Source organism: Scardinius erythrophthalmus (assembly GCF_964197995.2).
Source record: "Scardinius erythrophthalmus genome assembly, chromosome: 6".
In the NCBI taxonomy this organism is placed as follows: Eukaryota; Metazoa; Chordata; class Actinopteri; order Cypriniformes; family Leuciscidae; genus Scardinius; species Scardinius erythrophthalmus.
Window position 1 is genome coordinate 19,667,615 of NC_138226.1, and position 22,727 is coordinate 19,690,341.

The 22,727-nt window shown below is 37.9% G+C and overlaps 1 protein-coding gene across 1 annotated transcript; it reads left to right on the forward strand.

Moving 5' to 3' along the window:
- Nucleotides 1-3,662: 3,662 nt before the first annotated feature.
- htr2aa (5-hydroxytryptamine (serotonin) receptor 2A-a) lies at nt 3,663-21,990 on the forward strand (the record flags this gene model as incomplete). The annotated part of the gene is made up of 3 exons (XM_081367911.1): nt 3,663-4,131; nt 15,979-16,179; nt 21,185-21,990. 3 exons carry the CDS (start codon nt 3,663-3,665, stop codon nt 21,988-21,990), a joined length of 1,476 nt encoding a protein of 491 aa, XP_081224037.1.
- Nucleotides 21,991-22,727: the final 737 nt, after the last annotated feature.

A 22,727-nucleotide genomic window follows, 5' to 3' on the forward strand; every position in this document is an offset into this window, starting at 1 on the left:
CATTTTCAAAAATAGAGCAATTTCTGAAACCTCTGGGCCCCAAGAGGGCCCGCTTGGCAGTCGACGACGCCGCCATGCCTTGTCACTCCCGAGCCCCTCTTTCATCGCCAGCAGGCAGCAGTGGCTATGTCCCGGACGCCCTCACTCAGCCCTTCGACGGAAGCAGGTATGGTGCCGTTGGTCCCGCTTGCTCGGTCTCTGGGAGCCTGGTTAACGCTTCCCAGCCCGTCTTGCTGGCTCATCCGTACCATCAGACTCGGCTACGCGATTCAGTTCGCCCGGCGTCCCCCTACTTTCGAGGGCATTTTGTTCACCCGTGTTCTGCCGTTTTCCATGGGATCCCAATTACGTCGTCACGTCGACGTTACGTCGAACGTGAGCGACTGAAAGGGAACGTCTCGGTTACTGATGTAACCCTCGTTTCCCTGAAGGAACTTAAACAGTCTTTCTCGACTGTTTACGTTCACTTAAGACATAACCTACTAAGTTTGCTAGGATACTCGCCAAGACGGGCATGTTGACAATTTTTGTGTAAATTTGTCCATTCAAGAGCAAGACTTGAAAGAGAAAACAACTCAATATTTGCGCACTGTCTGAGACGAGGTTTACCGTGTGCGGCTGAGATGAGTGCACATACATTTTTGCGCTTGAATGTTTAAATTGGCAAAGCTGTGTTTAAACTAAAATGAATTTAGTTTAAAGGGGTGGTTTACTGCTTTTTTTCTTTGCATGATTGTGTTTATGGGGTGCAATATAACATGTCTTCGTGTTTTTTTTTGTTTTTTTTTAAGTCTTATTTTTCATAAATTTCACCTTTATTGTAAGCCGCTTTCTCCTCTGTCATTTGAACGACCGGTTGACTTCCTGATTCTATGAAACCACTCCCTCAGAAACAGGCAATGGGCTCAGATTGGTTAGTTGGGCCGGTGTGTTGTAATTGGCTAAACTGCGTAGTGCACGTTGTCCGGAAACTTCACGCCCATTACCTTTACGGGCGAAAGTTGCATGTGCTTCGGTCAAATGTAAATAATGGTGGCAATACTGCCGTATCAGTTTGAGCCAGAATCAGACCCAGAAAGCGGCAATGAAGAGAGTCAAGCAACCTCTGCAAACACAGCTCTTACAAAACGTTTCTGAATGGTACATTTTTTATTATTATTATTCTATTCTATTCTATTCTACTATTATTATATAAGAATTTCGATACGCTGTTACCTGAAAATGCTACTGCTGCTTGTATAGCTTTTGAGACACGGTTTTCTCCTGATTAAACATTTAATATAACTGAATAAATTACTGAGTAATACCGTTTTTTAAAGTTATTGTTTTAACTTCAGCAGCTGAAGATGGTGTTGCGATTACATATAATTTTTTGAACTTTATACACTTTTGTCTTATACACACAAAATAGCATCAAACTAACTGGCTATAAACAAACAGCGTTGGCATTGGTTTACCTTCTTGATCAAATCGAAATATTACATCATAAAGTATACATGGAAAATACATTTACAAAATTAGTAGGCCTACATAATTGCAAATTCAGGTCCAAAATGTTTGTACGCATTTGTACGTGTAAGTGGCTACTAAAGCCAGCGCTGGCATTTGTTTACGTCCTTGATAAAACTAAAACATTACGTCTGAAATTATACATGCAAATACATTTCAAATTATTACTTACAGGTTGTGGCCCAACAACTGCTGCCTCTGGTTTAAAAGTTGGAACTGCTTCATGTTTTATTAACAGTTTCTTGTTGAATCCGGCATTGAATTCATGGAGATTCTGGAAGCTGTCTTCCGTAAAATGCGCAGCACAGAGAGCTAAATTACCATTGTAATTTTTTAGGAACATAATCAAACAATTTTAGCCATTGTTGACGAACTACAGCGTCCGTATGAAGCCCGAACACAGAAGACCTGGCAGCTGGGTGAAAATAACACACTTTCGATGGCATGGCTACAGCTCTCCACTATAACTCTTCCTCTTCGACAATTAAAGCCGCAGAAATATGGCCATGCCCCCTTTTTTGCATGGGTTAGTTACATATAAAACCCGGGAAGTATCTCGTTGTAGTCCCATTCGAGTCGTTTTTGTAGGCATTAAACTTCCTGATTTTTAAAAGACGACATCTCTGCTTACCTTTCAGCTCAGCAACTTTGCAGATACTGTTCATGCACCAACAGCAACATTACACTATTTAAAATGAAAAAAGTGAAATCACAATCAACCACCCCTTTAAACACAGATAGCAACGTGTGCTGTTCGGGTCTCACCTCTGCGTTCTGGTGATGACAACATAAATGGCTTGTCATATATTAGAGCATTTGTAAACTTTGTTCAAAAGGTTATAGCCAACGGCACTTCTATTGAACAAAGTTTACAAAGATTACTTTTTTTGTCCACGTTTTTTTGATTATCACTGTTGTAACGTATTGGGCAGCCAGAATGCGTATCCATCGACAGTAACATTCATATGTTGTCTGTGTGTCTGTTTTACGCATTGTTATTTTCAACAAACCATATTATAGATATGTCATCAGATTTAAGATGAACCGCGGTGCAAGTGCCTGCCGAACCGTGGGCGGAGAACGGTACGGATTGATTTTTTCATTGAGAACCGTTACACCCCTAATAGATGAACAGATAGATAGAGGGATAGATTGACAAAATAGATTCATCGATTGATATAGATGGACAAATAGAGGGATAGTTAGACGTTTAGATATATAGATGGATGGATAGATGATAGAGGGATAGATAGACGTTTAGATGGATGGATGAATGAATAGATGGACAGACTGATAGATGGATAGACATGATATTATATTCCAGCAGTCATGATATTTTAACATCTGAAGCATATTTATTTTCTCAATGTAAGTTTGTGTTTTATATCTTTGTCTGAATGTTTTCCTAGTCTTGCCTGCTATTTCCATCAATCACATTTTCTTTGGGCCTCAAGAAAGTGGAGTGTGTGTATTTGTGTCGCCTGTCACATTACATAAGCTCCCTAATTCATCTTGGTAGTTGCAGATGCAGGTGGAGAAGAAAGATGGAACACCTGAGGAACTTTCACTAAACCTCTGACTCACACTTCTGTCTCTCTCTCTCTCTCTCTCTCTCTCGCTCACTCTCTCAGCACAGCTGGATTGAACAGAATGATCACTGACTTGAGGAGGACCAGACTCTGCTAGCTCACACAGCCAGAGAGAGCAGAGAGAGGGAGCGAGAGAGAGAGAGAGAGAGAGAGAGAGAGAGAGAGAGAGAGAGAGAGAGAGAGAGAGAGAGAGAGAGAGAGAGAGAGAGAGAGAGAGAGAGAGAGAGCGTGCTCAACTAGCAGGTCATCCAGCTCATAAAATCTGACAACGAGAACAGAGGGGGACAAGAAGACTTCATTTAACAGGCACAACACACTGCGCGTTCTGAAATGCACGGATTATGGAAACCACGTTTTATCTATACACCTCACATTTCCAGTTTTCAGGCTTTTTGGTGACAGTAAAAGAGTAGCAGGAAGACTTCAGGAGTGTTTTCAAACTGGAAGGAATGAAGCAAACCTCTGGACTCATGGCTGTATGAAAGATGCTATGAAGAAAAGAAGGATACATCACCTCTAACTGAACTTGTTTTTGACAGTCTATCAGTGTTAATAAGGGACATTATGAACTTGCATGCCAACATTTCAAAACCTGTGTCCAAAAGCATCTTCACCTCTTCGAACCTGATGCCCTTTGACCCAGACACCTGGACACCGAGCACGGACATCATGCTGGGTAATGTGGTCCGTAACAGTACGTTTGGCTGTAACAGAAGTTGGGCTGATACAGAAGAATCTCTCCTGCCCAATCTATCCATCAGCGGCACTTCCAGTGAAAGGAAAGAACCGCTGTCATGGCTAAGGTGCAACGGCGAGACGAGTAAAGAGGAGTTTGTTCGGAAAAACTGGGTTGCGCTGCTGATTTTGATTGTGGTCATTGTTACGGTTTCTGGAAACATTCTAGTAATCATGGCTGTCAATCTGGAACGAAAACTGCAAAATGCCACCAATTACTTTCTCATGTCACTGGCAGTAGCGGATATGCTTCTGGGACTTCTGGTCATGCCTGTCGCCATGGTGACCATTGTGTATGGTGAGTCTGCTTTGATTTTGACAGCTGCAATTGGTGTGTTGTGATTAATTATGTAGGCAGTGATGTTTGGATGTAAGCCTTCACTTACACAGTGTTGAATGTTCTTGCGCAATTATGAATAACAGTAATGTGTCGTGATCTAGTATTGTCAATGTCAAAAGCCATGGTTTGTATCTATCAGGTTTCAGTAGTTTACTACTAGTGATTTGAAACCATATGAAGAGTTATTGCCATGTGAGTTTCCACTGGAAAAGTTGGAAGTGAACTTATGGCTAATTTTAATAGGGGACAGAAGAAATTTTCCCACCTCCTACTTGAAAATAATGACTGGAACAGTGCTCGGAAGTCGGACATGGAGTAGACTAGATTGATCAATCCTGACCTCAAGGTGAAGCGTCATTTGATATGTCAAAGATGGCGGGCGACTGCGTTGTTTGTAATGTTGTATTTACATTTTTTTTTTTTTTTTTTTGTAGTGACTGCAAACATTTCATGTTCATGACTTTTGTTTTTGCCATAATTGGCCTAATTGACATGAGTTGTGGCACTGTCTTGTGGTGTATTTGGATATTCCCCTTCCAACTTCCAACAAAAACATGATTGGAGCAGTGAAAGTGTGATTTCTAGGGATGTGCAAGACTAGTACTGCTGCTGCTTGTCAACATTGGAAATACCAGTCTATTTCATCTAAAACATTTATGTTTTGCTTTATATTTTTACAAAGGCTATGTTCAAATATTGTTAATGACATGTTAATGTTACGTTTTAACAATAATACATTATCTGAAAATTTGCAACATTCAGAATAGGATTTGACTGTTTGATTCATATTGGGATCGCATATACACACAATGTTTTTTGGTTGTCTTCAGGGGGTTTGTTTACTTTATTGTTTACATAATTTATGTTTGATAAAAACATATTAGTAGTAGCACATCCCTAGTGATGGCACATCCTTGAGACAGACGTAATTGGACTAGACAATTTTTGTACCCCGGTAACCCTTTGAATTATAATAAACTGTATAAAATCGTAATAAAAAACTTCAGAGAAAACTCATTATGCACATGAACTATTTCTTTATTTCTTCAATGTAACAAATCTAAATCTATCAAATCCCCATTTTATACTTGGAAAAACTGTTTGAGTAAAGTAAGATATATGGTGTAATAGCACAGAATTTGAAATGACTTTGAACATGACTCGAACATATAGTATTTGTGGCATTTAATGGTAATTTTCTAACCTAGTACTACTATTCTGAACCACAGTTTAAGGTATTTAAAATAACAAAAAGTTTTTGATTCACTGGTTTTTCACTGATATTTCTTTTATATATATATATATATATGGGTCATGTTTATTTATCATTTCCACATTGTGTTGTTAATTTTGATTCATTATCTTTCGTGTTTCATTAGGGAAATGCTAATTTCTGTGTAATTTGTTATTTGTCTACTTAAAGTGGATGTGTTAATTGATCATTAGTGGCCTTGTATACACTGACGAGTGTATTTTCATGCAAAGGGCTTGCTGAATGACATTGTAGATTATTTTAATTGCTCCTCTATTTTATAATGAGTCCAAACACATAAAAAATGCATGATTTAGCACACAAGCTTTTATTTTATGATAGAGTTTGAAGGTGTGTTTACTATTCGAGTGTATTTTTCTGATGGAGCTTGACAGTGAAATGTCATTGTCACGCTGTATTTCAGGCTGTTATCAGTGAGCTGAGGCAGCCGTTTTGAAGAACTCAAAGAGACAGAGAGGTTAAAATTGCACAAGAGTGTGCATGAGAGAAACATGCCACCCTGTTCACCGTTTCCATCCCGCTCTGTCTCTCTTCTAATCGTCTGTCCCCTCTAGATACTGTATGCCGTGGGAAGTATTAGTACTATTGGTCAGACTGTGGATGTGAATGAATGACATCATGTCACAGTTTTAGGACAGAGTCACATGTTACAGCTAAAACCTTGTTAACATTTCAAGGTATGTGTGTGTGTGAGTAAAATGACCTCTGCTGCTTAGTAAATGCATCTGTTAAACGGTCAAACAAAAGAACCCATTAAAGATGATAATATAAAGGGAGAATTTTGAGAGAAAGTCGAATTATTTTCTTCTGCGTAAACGCTGGACTGATGCTATTCAAATCCACTGGATGCTGGGGAGATTCAGCACTTCATCTGTACTCTTAAAGTCCCCCTGTAGTCAATAATTTTATCCCTTAAAATGCATCTTTGATCAACAAATTACATATTTAAACGTTTTTTTTTCCTTGAAAATGTTTTCTTCATGCCTTAAAATCACTTGAATGTAAATTTACACCCTTGTCTCATTGAGTATACATGGTTCTATGAACATGCAAATTAGCCCCGCCTCCATTCACTCACACCAGGCTTGTTCGGCTTGAACCGGCGCTGCACAAACCGATGGGTGAATGACATCAAAATACCGCGAGAGCGAGTAGAGAGCAGACGGCTCCTTATGCTTTTGAATTGCTCTCGCGGTACTTTGATGTCATAAACCGATCGGTCTGTGCAGCGCCGGTTCAAGTCGAACAAGCCTACCAGAGATCAGAGATCCACTCGCTGATGATCACATGTTGACGTGATTGGTTACAAGGTAGTTTGTGACGTCAGAAACACCAGCGATTTCAAACCGCGTTTTTGAGACTGTCTTTGGTTCGCTGCATTTTCAAGGAGAAAATACTCAGCAATGATGTTGATTTATGAATTTGCACATGGTTTGTTTCAAAGCATATTAAAAACACCACATAGACATATAAACAACATTAAAAGCTTGATTTTCACCACAGGGGGACTTTTGCTTTGTCTCCTGGCTGGCTGTACATTTTTGGTTTTATTGTTCAGGAAAAATGACACTATTGTTATTTTGCCTGTTAATTGGCTTGATTAAACTCTTTGTCCTTGTGTTTGAGTCACAATGTCTGTTCCATTCTCCTTTTCTTTTTGTCTCACATGAATGCATGTGCATACACAAACACATATTTTCCGGAGAATGTTGCAATGAATTATAGTTTCTATAATTTTTTTTTCCCCAAAGATGAACAATTGGTCTGTGAGTCTGTAGGATTACTTTTAAGAATATATGCAAAATATTGTGAATTAATACTATATATAAATAATTTTCTTTAATTAAGCTTTGACACATAACTCATCGCGGTAGGGATGCACCGATAATCAATAATTATTTTCATATTAATGTTATATTAATACATTTTCATGCATATTTTATTAACATTTTCAATTGTAATATTTTCATATTAAAATTATTTATGGTTTTGTCTAAAAAAAAATCCTATAAGTGAATTTAGACATCACACCTTCATAATGTACAATATGAAAAATAAATGTTCATTTTGTGATTTGCTAAAGATTACATTGTTATTAAATTACTTGTGTTTAAATTTGATTCACTATAAGTGAGCGTTAGATCACAGCCAAGTTAATCTAAATGTAAAAGTAGGGAAAATGAGCTGCACAACTAAATATCCAATATTGATTGTACAATAAATTCAGAAATCTAATAAAAGTGTGTGTAACCGATGGTACTGTTGTATTGTGCATCCCTATATAACGGTTTTATTGTAGTATTATTTCTATACTATTATAATACATATTAATATGTTGAATTAGCTTTTTTTAATTTTCACTTTTAATTTTACTTTAAATTTTAGTCATTTTGTTCTATTAATCTTTGTTATACTGAATCATGTGGCTTGTTAAGGAGAGGTGTGCAATCTTTTTGACTGGCAGAAGAAAAAAAAAAATATTTTTTTACATAAATGTAACTTTAGAAGCAATCACCCAGCAACCACTCAAAACACTCTAGCAATTGCATAGCAGAATTCTAACAGCCACACAGAACACCCTAGCAACCGCATTACAATGCCTTGGCAACCAAACATAACTCCTTGGCAAAGAAATAACAAGTTTTGCACAGGAAAGTGTCAATTACATTTTCTTCAGAAAATTAAAAAAAGTGGTCTTGTTCAGAATAAGCTGTTTGATCAGATAATAATTAGTGTGTTTTTGAATTGATAATGGGTGGATTCAATAGGCAGCTGCTCTGTTTTGTTCCAGCACTGACCACATGCAGACAACAGAGGAAGGAAGCTAATCACTATAATATTATGGGCTGCTCCCCCACTTTAAGACTTCAGAACAGTGTATTTTAACACAAATTTTCTGATAAAGAACATTGCATGTACACAAACATTCAAGAGACATACACACACATTGAGATAAGACTCCAATAAGGGTATTTCCTGATGGAAAAATGTCTTTATCAGAGACTTGGCCTGGAAGATAGTGCTCATGCTTCGGGTACGGTTGCACGGTTGGGGGCAATGAGATTCAATCTAGCTTGTATCATTTATCTATCCACTCCCTTCAGCTTCCTGGCAATTATTTTTTGTACTATACAATAAAAAGCAAAAAAGTGTATTTTTTCCTTAAAAATAATTGAAAAAATGGTTATAACAGGAAGGGGCAAACAAATTGTGCCTGCTGATAATGGCATTTATTTAAATGGACAATTCACCCAAAAATAAAAATGATACCATGATTTACCATCAAGCCATCCAAGGTGTATATGACTATCTTCTTTCAGACGAACACAATCAGAGATATATTTTAAAATATCCTGGCTCTTTCAAGCTTTATAATGGGAATGAATGGGGGGCGAGATTTTGAAGCCCAAAATAATGCATCATAAAAAAGAATCCATACGGCTTTAAAACTTGATTAGCTATAATAACTAGCTTCCGGCAGACGGACATACACATCGATTTATGGTGGAAGAGTAACCCTTGACCTGACGCATGATGCAATGAAGAACGCAGAAGTGCAGAGGATAGAGCGAAACAAAACACTGGTCATGAATTAAAAGTCTAAAACAAGAAATTTTAAAGAGAAATGTCAGAGGATTTCGATATAAGAGAAGAGGAGCTTGAGTTTGCTACCCAGCCATATTTGTTTAAGCCGCAAAAGGCATCTAAGCTTACGTCGCGTCAGGGGTTACTCTTGTGGCGCAAGTCGACTTGCGCAGTATCCGTACGGTCGTCTGCCGGAAGCTAGTTATTATAGCTGATAAAGTTATAAATATGGATTTTTGTCTTACACAAAATAGCTTTGCTTCAGACGGTCTGTATTATCCCCCTGGAGCCTTATGGATTACTTTTATGATGGATGGGTTGGATGGATGGATGGATGCATTTTTTTGGATGGATGCATTCCATTCACTCCCATTATAAAGCTTGGAAGAGCTATATAATCTCTGATTGTGTTTGTCTAAAAGAAGATAGTCGTATACACCTTGTATGGCTTGATATGGCTGTTTGTAATTTGCTGAGTGTAATTTCACATCATTTACATAAGCCATAGTGTTCTCCACCTTCACATTATCATTTGAGGGAATGTCTTTGTAGAGACATTTCATGAGAACTAATGATGAAACAACTAGTCATGAGGATTAGTGAAACCCTACTGAAATCTCCACCGAATTTCTTGTAAACACAGACTGATTCCACTGGTCTTAGAGAAGAGCAGAGAGGCTGAAGTGCTTTCAGAAGAGAGGAGATGACAGTGCAAGCGAGAAACTGACACATGGGACAGAGATCTTTTAGTCCATGAGAAGGGGATCACAGCTGAAGCAGCAGGGGTGATAAAATCAGAGAGGAACTCCTATTGAGTCTCAGCGATGCACTGACGTACTAGAGTTGTGACGAAGCACTCTCTGAGTAATCCAATGGTAATCAGAGCTGTTTTATAAATAGCAGTGCGTGTTTCTAACCCATTATCCGAACAGGTAAGAATAGCTACGTGTGTGTGAATCAGGGCCATTATGTCTAGGAAGCAAAGGAGCCAGTGTCTCCTCAAAAAAAGATTACTTCCTTTTTTTTTTAAAGTAGTTAAATGCATAAACTTGATGTGACTTGGTTCTAATGGATGTGAATTATGCGAATGAAGCAATAAACCATTAGAGGCCATGTGTTATAGTGAGTATACTATGGGTAATGAGAATTAATATGATAAAGACAGACACCAGTGTCTTCACTGTTCCTCTTTCTTTTTCTTTTTCCATAGAGTGACAGTTAGGGAAGCTAAAATAAATGGGATCAGAAAACACACAGACACTAATTTCCCCCTGATTCTCTAAACCTCTCAATCTCCCAAACGGCTCCACAGCAGAGCTCTGGCATAATACACCGCAATGTCATGTCACCATGACGATGGATTATTCCAGAACACCACACAAAGCTCAATAGCTGCCGTTGATGCAGCATTGATGGTTCTCTGGCACAGGTGGTCTCTAGGTTGCCACGGCGCTCACCGACTAAAAAGAGAGGAGTGACTTAATGAGCAGCATGAAGGGCTAATGACGAGCATCTGTGTAGACACTGAAACATATCTTTAATTTCATTCTCATTAAGGTCTTGGCCATTTCGAGCACATGAAACCTGTGCCACATCAGTATGGCTGTTTAACTATTTTCTCTTAATCATACATCATACAGCATGGTACATCTGGGGTGGGTTATAATATCTTTTTGGATGGTTATGGATAGCCATCATCACTTGAATGATTAGAGAGTTGGACTTGTAACCCAAAGGTTGCGGGTTCGATTCTCAATACCAGCTAGAAACAACTGAGGTACCCTTGAGCAAGGCACCTAACCCCCAATCACTCCCTGGGCGCCGCAGGGAATGGCTGCCCACTGCTCCGGGTGTGTGTTCACTACTAACTGCTCCTTATATGTGTGCACTTACTTGGATGGTTTAAATGCAGAGGACAAATTCCAGGTATCGGTTGTCATGCTTGGCCTTCACGTCACTTCACTTCCTTAAATGTTGCGTCCACTATTTCAACTCAAAAGCCTGTGTCTTATTCACTAACCACCCAGAGTTCAGTTTAATCAGGTGCTGACTGTGCTGGAATAGCACTGCAGTGTGTGGATTCAAATGAGATCATTGCCATTCTTTTCAGCACATTCCTTTCTATGTAAATTAGGATTATAAATTGTGCTTCATTAAAAATATGCTATTTAAAAATAACTGCGCTTTTTGCCTGCCACAATCAGCTTTGTAAAAGGAAAAGCAATTTCATTTTATATGGAGAGCAGTTATTCATCAACTGATGGAGAAGAGCATTATAGGGTGTACAGTATATACAGATGTGTGGTGTCGAGCACATTTTCACATTTTAAAGGAAAGTGAATAATAGTGGCACTAAACCAATGCAAACAGCATGTGCAAATCATTCTTAATGCATTTACCCCTAAATGATTACAGGGTTAAAATCAATAAAGATATTTGGTTTCCTAGTCTAACCCTCTCTTTCATTACAGAAAGGGCCCTTTGTGATTCCTAAAGGCAAAGAGGTGTTGATAATGATCAAGATCTAAAGGCCAAAATGAGTATACATAGCCAGCAGCTATCACCCAGTCGCCCAACACTGTTTGTCCATGAAAGCTAGGCAGCTGTGCCTGGTCAGTACTTGGATTTTAAACTTGGATTTAGGAAAACCAGGTTGCTGCTGGAAGAGGTTTTAGTGAGGCCTCACCCTGTGGTCTAGGTCCTAACGCCTCAATATAGTGATGGAGACAGTACTGTCAGAAAGCACCATCCTTCGGATGAGACGTTAAACCAAGGTCCTGACTCTCTGTGGTCATTAAAAATCCAAGGATATCCTTTGAAAAAGAGTAGGGGTATAACACCAGCAACCAATTTGCCCACTGACCTCTGTCCATCATCCTTGCCTCCTAATCATCCCCTTCATCACTCCACCTCCTCTCCACCAATAAACTGGCAGGTGGCATTTGTGCGCGATATGTCTGCCGTAGCAACATCCAGGTGAATGCAGCATATTGGTGGTGGTTGAGGAGATTTCCCCCTTCCATATGTAAATAATCGTAACAAATTATTATTACATTGGGGGCTCTGCTATTTGTCATAACTTTTGTGCTGTCTACTGTAATCTTAAAATGTAATCTGCTGATTTGTTTCCGCTCACGTTTACTTTTTTAACACTATCAGTTTTTTTGGTGTAGGGTAGGTGGGATGCTTTTCAAATGCGATAGAGCATTATTAGCACCACTCTGGATATTTCATTTCTAAATTGTATAATACGTTGCCATATTCACGTTCACTCTTTCGGTTAAAATTTAACACACATTTAGTGGCTCTTACAGGACATTTCGCTTTGAAAGTGTCATGAAACCTGATGTCATCTTTCAGAAATATCGCCACAGGCTTGTTTTTCCAAAGAGACTGGATTTTATAATAAATAGTAAAAATAAATAAATAAATAATACAGTCATCATGTATTGTGTTCTTGTATCACATTACGACACAGCAAGTTTGAATATGTGCAAGTACAAACTTTGGAGTTTTGGGAGTTTAATAGCTTCTGGTCACTGCATGATTTTGGGAAAAAAAAAGGCATCAACATTCTTCAAAACATGCGTCCAGTCATACAGGTTTCGAATGATGATGATTGATTATGGAAGTATACAATTTTTTTTTTGTTTCATGACAAACAAGAGGTAAGAGGCAGTGAGAGAGGTGTGTGTGGGTAAGGAGGGAGAGATTAATTAGTCTGATAGATTCAGGGCTGTTTAACGAGGCAGAGGATGAGTTCAGGAAGGGTCAGGGGAAACGAGGTGAGCCAGCGGTATTGTAATTATCCATCTACCGACACCAACGCACACGCAGAACCACTCCTCGTGACATTACAGCTAGTTTCCTTCTTGCTTCAGGCAAATGTCATAGACTTTTTTTTTTTGGTGACACAGTGATGCATATAATCATGCCCTCAGTGGTCATTTCCCAGGCATCCGGCTCAAATCAGTGCTTACAAGAAATGCATTTCAAAATGTGCTGGCACTCTAGAGTCAAGTTTTTGCAAAGACTTGTCATTCAGCTTGCTGAAATCTTGGGCTTGTGGTCAAAAGGGAAAGCTTTTAAGGCGGTAGTGCTGTTTGTCAGTGTGTGTATTCATAGTTGATGTTGTCAGAGAGGCAGTATGGTTAAATTAAGTGTGCTATTGGTATATAATTTGTTATAAATATAACCTAAACCTAAACCTAACCCTAACCCTAACAGAAAACGTCCTGCTATTTACAATTAAAAACAATATTTACTTACCTATATGCATTTCTTTCTTCTGCTGAAAAGAAGATATTTTGAAGAATGTTGATAACCAAATAGTTTCAGTTCCTAGTGATTTCCATTGTATTTTTTGTTCATACAATAAGAACCAAAACAGTTTAGTTACCAGCATTCTTCAAAATATCTTCTTTTGTGTTTCAGAGAAGAAAGTAAGTCATGCAGGTTTGGAACAACATGAGGGTGAGTAAATGATGACATAATTCTCATTTGTGGGTGAACTATTTCTTCAGTATACTGTATTTTATAACGTTTTTACAAATGCCAACATCCCAGAAAGGAGGTTTTGTGCAGATTTAGCTCATACCTGGGTACAAATTTGGTTAAGTAGGTACATACACTCATGCACACTCACTGCTTTCCTTCAGCCAAATCAGGCTATTATCCTGCATGGCTAGATAACGTTTGGCTTTCATCTAAAGCAGAGGCACAAACACTCTAAGGATTTGAGGGAATTTGTCAGGTTTTTGTTGGGTCTCTCTGTATTAAACGCTGAGTATTACCCTTCAGCAAATAGGGCGTCCCCTGAGCCTGTGCCGATGAGCAACTCCAATTAGACAAACTGTCTGAAGGGTTTTAAATCGAGTCTTTGCCCTTCATTGTTTCTGTTTCCCTTTCAGTCACAAGCACAAACACCAATGCACACGTCTCATAGACAGCACACACACATCCACAGCCATTTTGTATTAATGGATTATTAATTAGCCTCTGGTTTTGATGCGGCATCTCTTGTTTTTGAGCTTTATTGAATAAAGCCACAGCTGGCAGAAGCCTCGCGGAGAAAGGGATGACGTTCTTCATCTCTATTCATAAGCACCTCTTATGCCTAGCAGTGATTGAACTTTTATTCGTTTAGTTCTTTATTTTCTTTTTTGTGCAACTTTCATCAAGACTTTGATTTTTATTTATGCCATGATGCATACCACTACATCAAACAGTGCCCCCATCTTAATATTTTCTAAAAAGACCTTCATCTCTTCATATCATAAGCTCTGATCCTCTCTCTCCTTCAGCCCATGCTCTAATCACTTTCCATGCAATGGGGTATAAAATAAGGCCTGAAACTCTTTTTTCTTTTCAATAAATAGGCATTGAAATGAAGGGCTTAACCTTCTAAAAATGTTGATCAACAAGCTCAGAAGACTTTATTTTCTGTGTGGTTTGATGTAATAATTACTGGAATTTCTTACTTGATGTACTTCTTGACATCAATTCAATTTAATATTGTCTAAATACAGTCTTATTTGTGTGGTTTTAATTTTTGGTCATTAAAATATGCTTGCATTAATTTAGTTTTAAATGAATTATTAAAATGAAGTATTAAATAAAAATAATGATAATTGCATATATTTACTACAATGAGTTTCATATCAGAAATTATGATAAAAAAATATGCATCACATTCACAGAGAAAGGCAGTAGTTTCAGTCTGTGTGGGTAATACTGCCTAAGTTTATATTTGAGTCATGATGGCTGTGTGCATCTCATGTTCATAGTAAAAGGCATCTATCTTTAGCTAGTGTGTCACCCAGACTTCTTTTTGTACCTCAATAGATAGTGAAGGCAGGAGAGCGTGGGAGCTTTACAAAACTAATGTTATTTACTCACAATTTATCTCCCATGCTGCTGTTTATCCCACAGCAGTCTGAATTTTAGCTGATTTTTCTTCTGCAGAGAAAATCTGTTTTTGAGCGGTCTTGAACTGTACTGAAACCACAGGTTTTCATTCACTTTGAAAGAACACAGTAAACACAACACACACAGGGAAACGAATATAATACTGTGGCTCTGCTGAGGTAACAATCCAATAACAAACCTGAGTAAGTTCTGATGAAGAGTGCTGTTTCTGAAACTCAAGTGTGTGATTGTGTGCTCTTTGTTTTGGTGATTGATGGTCTTTATCTATTTCTGCACACAAGCTCTGTATATTCATTCACCTACATAATCATTCTTCCCTTCATTTCCGGCAGCTCCTCCTCCTTTTATCCTTTCGCCCATTTCTTTATATATATTTTTCTACCGCATTTCCTCTTTCCTCAAAAGTCTATTATCTTTGTGGCACTTCATTTGTGTTGGCTCTTTTGGCTTTGCCGTCGTGCTTCATTTCAAACTTTTGTTACTGACAAAAAAATAATAAAAAAAATAAGAAAGTACTTGACAATAACTGCAAATTCCTGTAAATGTATTATTAATTCAACTTTTCTCCCCTTCATGGTTTGTGTCTGTGTGTGTCCTGTACAAAGTGCCAGGAGTGTTAACAATTAACTTTACAGTTTCAGTCTGGTGAATGGTGGATGGTCATTTTCTGCCTGACTGCCCACAGCGGAGTGAGTTAACTCTATTGCACTTACAAAACTGAACTTACTCTTCAGGATGGATGGCAGACAAGCAAGCAAGCTGATAGACAGGCAGACAGACAGACTACAATATTGTAGAAATTAAACTGTTTTTCATCATCGTGTCAACAGAAAAGTCTCATCAGTCATCACACTCATGCTTTCCAATGAAATCACTCACTTGAGCTTAGTGGACGAAGTCCATTAAATGAACTCACAGGACTCATTAGTATGCAACAGAGGAACGCCAATGTTTCTAAGCCTTTTGTTGTCAGTTTTATTAATTCGGTTTGATTTTCTGAATGTGTTTCTCCTCTTCAGGTTACTCCTGGCCCCTCCCTGCATCACTCTGTCCCGTGTGGATCTACTTGGATGTTCTTTTTTCCACCGCCTCCATCATGCACCTGTGTGCTATCTCCCTGGACCGTTATGTGGCCATCCGGAACCCCATCCGACACAATCGATCAAACTCACGCTCCCGGGCACGGGCCAAAATCACGGCGGTCTGGACCATCTCTGCAGGTACAACATGTGGGCATGACACTGTGCTGTAGTGTGATGTGAAGCCATGAAGCCATGAAGCTGTTATGAACAGGATGTCATTCTGCCTGATGAGTCATGACTCTGATCTAATTTATATTCATGATAACTATTAATCTGACTCTGCTTTCAGAATTTCCTTATTAGAAAAATAAAAAATGTCTTTATTGGTTTGAGATGACCATAGCTGTTTAGAGACTCTACTAAAAAGAAGAGTGCTTGTGACATGTTGTGTTTTCATGTTTTATGGGGACTTTCCATAGACATAATGATTTTTATACTGTACAAACTTTATATTCTATTCCCTTACACTAACCCTATCCCTAAACCTACCCATCACAGAAAACTTTCTGCATTTTTACATTTTCAAAAAACATCACTTAGTATGATTTAAAAGCCATTTTCCTCATGGGGACCAAAAAATGTCCTTGTAGGGACATTTTGTCCCCATAATGTAGGGTTTACCAGGCCACACACACACACACACACACACACACACGCACACACACACACACACACACACACACACACACACACACACACACACACACACACACACACACACACACACACACACACACACACACACACATATATACATATATTATATTTACAAAAACTTTTATGTTAGATGTGATTAATTGATTTGACAGCACTAGTAAAAATACAACAAAAATATTCCTCTATATATATTTAAAGTTAACATACTATAATCCATATGTTTTAATCCAAATGAGCAAACTTTTGGACTAAGGATGATTTGACGCGAAGGTGGGTGAACACCTGCGTACAAGTCCTGCAGACTGGGGTGTCTAACGACTAATTTTCTCAAAAAAAAAAAAAAAAAAAAACCCATACTGGCGAGCTTACTTTTTTGAAGTGTGGGTAGAGACTCTCCTCTGTCTTATCGGATGACATGATTTTGTCTTCCACTTTATGACAGATGGCAGCGTTAAAGTATGAAAGTCTAATTCGCTGCTGGTTCCTTTGAGATATTCCTATGGGGTTTTATAACGGGATTTTTCAATTCATCTGTAAAAAAATAGTCTGTGGTAAACATAACTTGACTGTACTTGTTTTGTTCTACAACGTAAATTACACACATCCATAGCGAAAATGCTAATTTTGAAGCAGTTCATTTTTGAAAACGTCAATGTATCAAGTTAGGTTTACCATGATATTTAATACATGAGTGGGAGAGAGAGCTTTTTGAGCACAAGTTGGATATCTGTTAATCAGAAGTAAAATTGCAGCAACAATCAGCTATAATATAGATTGGAACTGAGAGGCAACAATGAGACCAGCAGTAGTGACTGCACCTTCATTAGTATCCTGCTGAGTATGTCAATGGAGAAAAATAATTGAAAAGAGGAAAAATAAGCATAATAGAAAGATAAAAATGAATGAATTTTACAGGTCTGGGTTATTGAATGCTGAAGACATGAATAATTCCACCACGCACAGTGTCATTTCCACCACATCTCAAATCAATCTCTGGTGGAAATGACACTGATGGAAATGAGAGTTTAAACATTTGCAGAAGAAAATAGCTATTAGCCGTAGCAAGATGGAGCCATCATTTTACAGATCGTAAATACACACAAATACATTTTCACACGTACATTTCAAGCTTTCTTGGAAATTATTCTCAATAAAAATATTATATTTACCTTAATGTTTCTTTGATTTCCCTTTGAATTTTTATTCCATGTCATGTTACGTATTTAATCTCACGTACTCTTCACTAAAAGTGTTGTTGCCTTGGTGAATAAGTACACTAACCTTTGATAAAACAATATTATTAAATCATTGATAAGTGATACAGAAATTTGTTTCAAAATTATATGATATTTAATTATTTATTTAGAGACTGTCATATCTCTGTCTGTGACAAAAAATGTACCAAAAGATAAGCATGGAAAGACAGTTTTAGTATGACCATAACAAAAGAAAAAGAAATCTATTAGTTTTAATAAAAATCACCCTCTGCAGTGCCCGAAATGGGAGAAATGCCCAAGCTCTGATCTTTTCAAAATGACCTCAAACCAGTCCTGTTTTTTCAATCTGCATGCAGCGCAGACAGAAATGAATTATTATGAGCAGAAAATGTAATAAAGTGCATCCCACACTGACATTTGCACCACAGTAATGCAAAAAGAAAAACAAAACAGTGTAATGAAACACATTTATAATGCAAAGCAATATAACTACAGTCCATAGAACTATTTTAAAAATATCTACACTAATAAAGCAGTTAAACTGTGCCGGTACACTTTTGGATAGAGCTTCAGTTCCCCGAACTCCAGTTCCAAGCCTCTGCCAGATTCAGACTGGTCATAGAGCTGAGAGCTAGTGTTGCTTTAAAGTGATTAGTAATTATGTATCGTTTGGGGATCAAAGAAGACCTTCTAACATTTTAGAGATTAGGGCTCTTTGAGCATGAGTCAGATGCTTTTCAAAGAACAGCATGTCTGGTTGGTAAGACGAAAAAGTGCTTTTGTAATTATCACTGGAAGAGGCGCATGCCACAGAGAAGCGTAATTATCTGTCTTCTGTACTGGAACATTTTATGGATGTAATTTTTCTTGCATAAAAGCATCCATCCATCCATCCATTCATCCACAAACATAACAGATGAACTATCCCCCTTCCTCTCCATCTTAAACAGCTCTTAATCTGCTTTAAGGCAAGACATTACAAACAAAACCAATGTTTTATCGAGCACTGGTCAATTTTGAGACTTTAAGCTATTTTGCTTCCATAGCATGTAATCTTGTTTTGGCTGTTGTCAGTGCTTTCTGATTTATAGAGTGATAAAAAGAGACATCCAAAATAAAATAAAACATTTTACTTATATCAACAAAATAAAACAATTCAATTCAATGTTCAGCTCATCTGCGTCTTTAAACATAATATTTTAGAAAACTTGCAATTCAAAACAATTGTCTTAATGTACTGTGATTTATCAACTGGGGCAGTATGTGATGTCTAGTTAAAATTCACATGTAGTGTCTTGCCTTCAAATGTCATCACATAACATTTATAACTGAGATGAGGATGAGTGCTGTCAGTGGATTTGAGCAAAGCACCATGATCTCCATTTACATTATAATGCTGCTTTTCTAACTTTTCCAACTCTGTGTACTCTCATCTCCAGGAAAGGATGAGAAATGGGATGTCAGAGAAGGTTGATAGTGTGTAAGATATGCAGCCCCACTCACTTTTAAAGGAGAAACCTTACCGATATATATTTTTTATCTCCTCATATTCCTCTCAGATTTTGACACTCTTATCATAGTCATCCAAGGCCCGCGGTTATCCATAGATTCACAACCAATTCCAGATCCATCATCCAGTGGCACGGGGTCCATCATGGCACCCCCCCCCGCCCTCCTTACCAGCTCTGTTTCCCCCAACAAACCCCAGAGATCAGACACGATTTGCAGAGATTTACTGTTGCCATGGAGATGGTTTGTCACCATGGCAGTTTCACTGAAAGTTTGTCCTTGAGCGATACAAGCTTTCCATTTGCAAGATGCTAGCGGAAATGAGAAGTATATCATATACAGCGTTATACAGAACTGAACACTAATGGTCATAAATAGTTGTGTTGTTGAGTTTACGGTTCTAAACTGTAATAGGCAATGAGAGAAAAAAGTCCCATCAATTCCTGTGAAGTAACCCGAAGGCATGTGACAAAGATGGACATTTTCGCTGCCTAAGAATTAGCAATATATCTAAGTAAGTAGAATAATATGAGCATGTCCTTGAACAAGAGATCCATCAATCACAGGGTTCACATTGAGCCGCACAGCATGTTTTTAATAAATATACAGCACCTGCGCTCTCAATTTAAAGCAGTTTAATGATTTGTAACTAAATTATGTATTAGTGCTTGAAACAATTAATATAAAGTGTTTACACTTTATTATGAGCCAAGAGCTATTTAAAGATTATCATCTCTTTTGAAACAAGATGTGATAATAGGGGATCAGACAGAATCTCTGCTGTGTGTGAGAGTCTGTTTTTCCTTTGAGATAAGAGATGGTTCATGGACTAAAATATGTCTTGGATGTATATGTTAGTCAGGTGTTTAAGTGATATTCCTTTACATTAACTCTTTGAACAGCATATTGTGTGTCACCTTTAAAATTATATGTAAACCACACTCTTTATTAGCATATGTAAAAAAAATAAAATAATAATAATTAAAAAATGTTATATATATGTATGTATATATATTTGTATTATATATGTATTATATTTTATTCATATCTATTACATTTTTAGTATTTTTAAGGGCTGTTAATAAATAATATTTATTATTATTATTTTTATTGTTGTTATTATTATTAACGGGTATAAAACGGGTAAAATGCCAAATTTGGCAAAATGCATTACGGCCATTGAAAATGAAAACGAATTAACTGCATGTTAACGTGCTTTTATGAAAACGCTAGGCTATTATTTATAGCAAAATTATATTTAACACATAACACAATTACCATATGTTGTGAAAACTCTTTTTTTATTCTTTTTTTATTAAATTGCAATATTGATTTATTATTATTAATCACAATGAACCCCATTTTGATGGTAAATTTTACATAAATTATTTTACCATAATTTACTGATAAAAAATAATAATCACAGAATAATGTCAGAATTGCTAATTGCATTAATGCTATTAAAGAGAATAATGAACTGCATGTTAATTTGTTATCTTGCTATTCTTTATAGCACTACAGTATATGAACTATTATTTATTTATGAAATGGTTTTATAAATGAACAGCTGTTTATGATATGCCATAGACAACTGCAGGTCACACAACTTTACTGCTTTTGTGTTTTGTGTGAAATAAGCAACTGTCAGCATTTCTTCTCTTTTGTTTAGTTTTTTTGCCACCTTGTTTTTTTGGTCTGTCACAATTTCTGCAGACTAAACTAAACAACAAATGCACTTTCTTCCCTCTGTCTTTCTGCAGGCATCTCCATGCCGATCCCAGTGCTGGGTCTGCGCGATCACACCAAAGTTTTCAAGGATGGAAGCTGCCTATTGACTGACAATTCGTTTGTTTTAATTGGGTCCTTTGTGGCCTTCTTCGTGCCATTGACCATTATGGTGGTGACCTACTTCCTGACTATCAGCGCTCTGCAGAGTGAGGCTACGCTCTGCCTTGACCAACTGGTGCCCAGGCCCAGATGGAGCGCAGGATTCACTCTGAACTTCCTCCCTAGCCCATCGTTCTCGCCCTCAGAGAAGAAACTGTTCTTGCGGCGCTCGTTGAGTCGCGAGGCGGGGGCAGAGTCGGGGGTTGTGATGCCACCTTTCGGACGGCACAGTGTACAGTCCATCAGCAACGAGCAGAAAGCCTCCAAAGTTCTGGGCGTGGTCTTCTTCCTGTTCGTGGTCATGTGGTGTCCCTTTTTCATCACCAACGTTTTGGCAGTGGTTTGCGAGCCGGTGGTGTGTGACGCCGATATAATGAACGGACTGTTGAATGTGTTTGTGTGGGTCGGTTACCTTTCCTCCGCCGTTAACCCGCTGGTTTACACGCTCTTCAACAAGACTTACCGCTCGGCCTTTGCTAGATACATCCGATGCCAGTTTCACGAAGAGAAGAAACCACTACAGCAAATTCTGGTCAACACCATTCCACCGCTGGCCTATCAGTCCACACACATGCCGCTTACTGGATCAATAGGCAATGGGAATTTCTCTCTGCACCTTTCCAATAAAAACCACCATCTGTCCAAAAGCCGCAAAAATGAGAGTGTCAGCTGCTTGTGAATTCACTCAATGAACTCACAAATGCCAACCGTAACTCTGGATTGTCTTCTGGGTTCGTGTCTGGCATTCTATCCTTCTTACCTCAATAAGCTCAGATTGGTCTAAAGTATTAGTATTCAAAGCCCAAATGCATCTATGAACAAACAGCATCACAGTCCATGACTTGATCACAGGGCAGTGATACTGATACATCAAAAGACCTTCGTCTGACCGGGATCGGTCCTTAGTACCATCAGTGTCTGTTGAATCAATGGGATAAATAAAAATTGTATAAGTGTTAAGTCAGAGTTACGGTTTGATGTCAAGACTTTTGATTTTTATGTAGCACTTTATATTCCAGAAGGCAAAGTCTAAATTCATGGGAGATCCGCTGTGTTTTGTTTACAATGTCAGGTTTTTTAAAACAATTGTGGATAAAATTTGTGATGTGACTAAAGTTTTGTACTGCGTCAAACGATTGAGATGCTGTCGCCTCATTCATATAAGCTGACGTGTGTGCCGCTGGTTTATCATTTTACCATACATTTGCATTCAATGTCATGGAAAAGAACTAAAAGAATCCTATAGAAGCCTGTTTCCACTTCAGAGTAAAAAAAAATAAATCATTATGTTTAAAATAAGAAATAAAGTCAAACTGTGAAATGTAAACATGTGAGATACACTACTTTTCAAAAGTATGGGGTTGGTAAGATTTTTCAATATTTTTGAAAAAGAAAGAAGTCTCTTATGGTCACAAA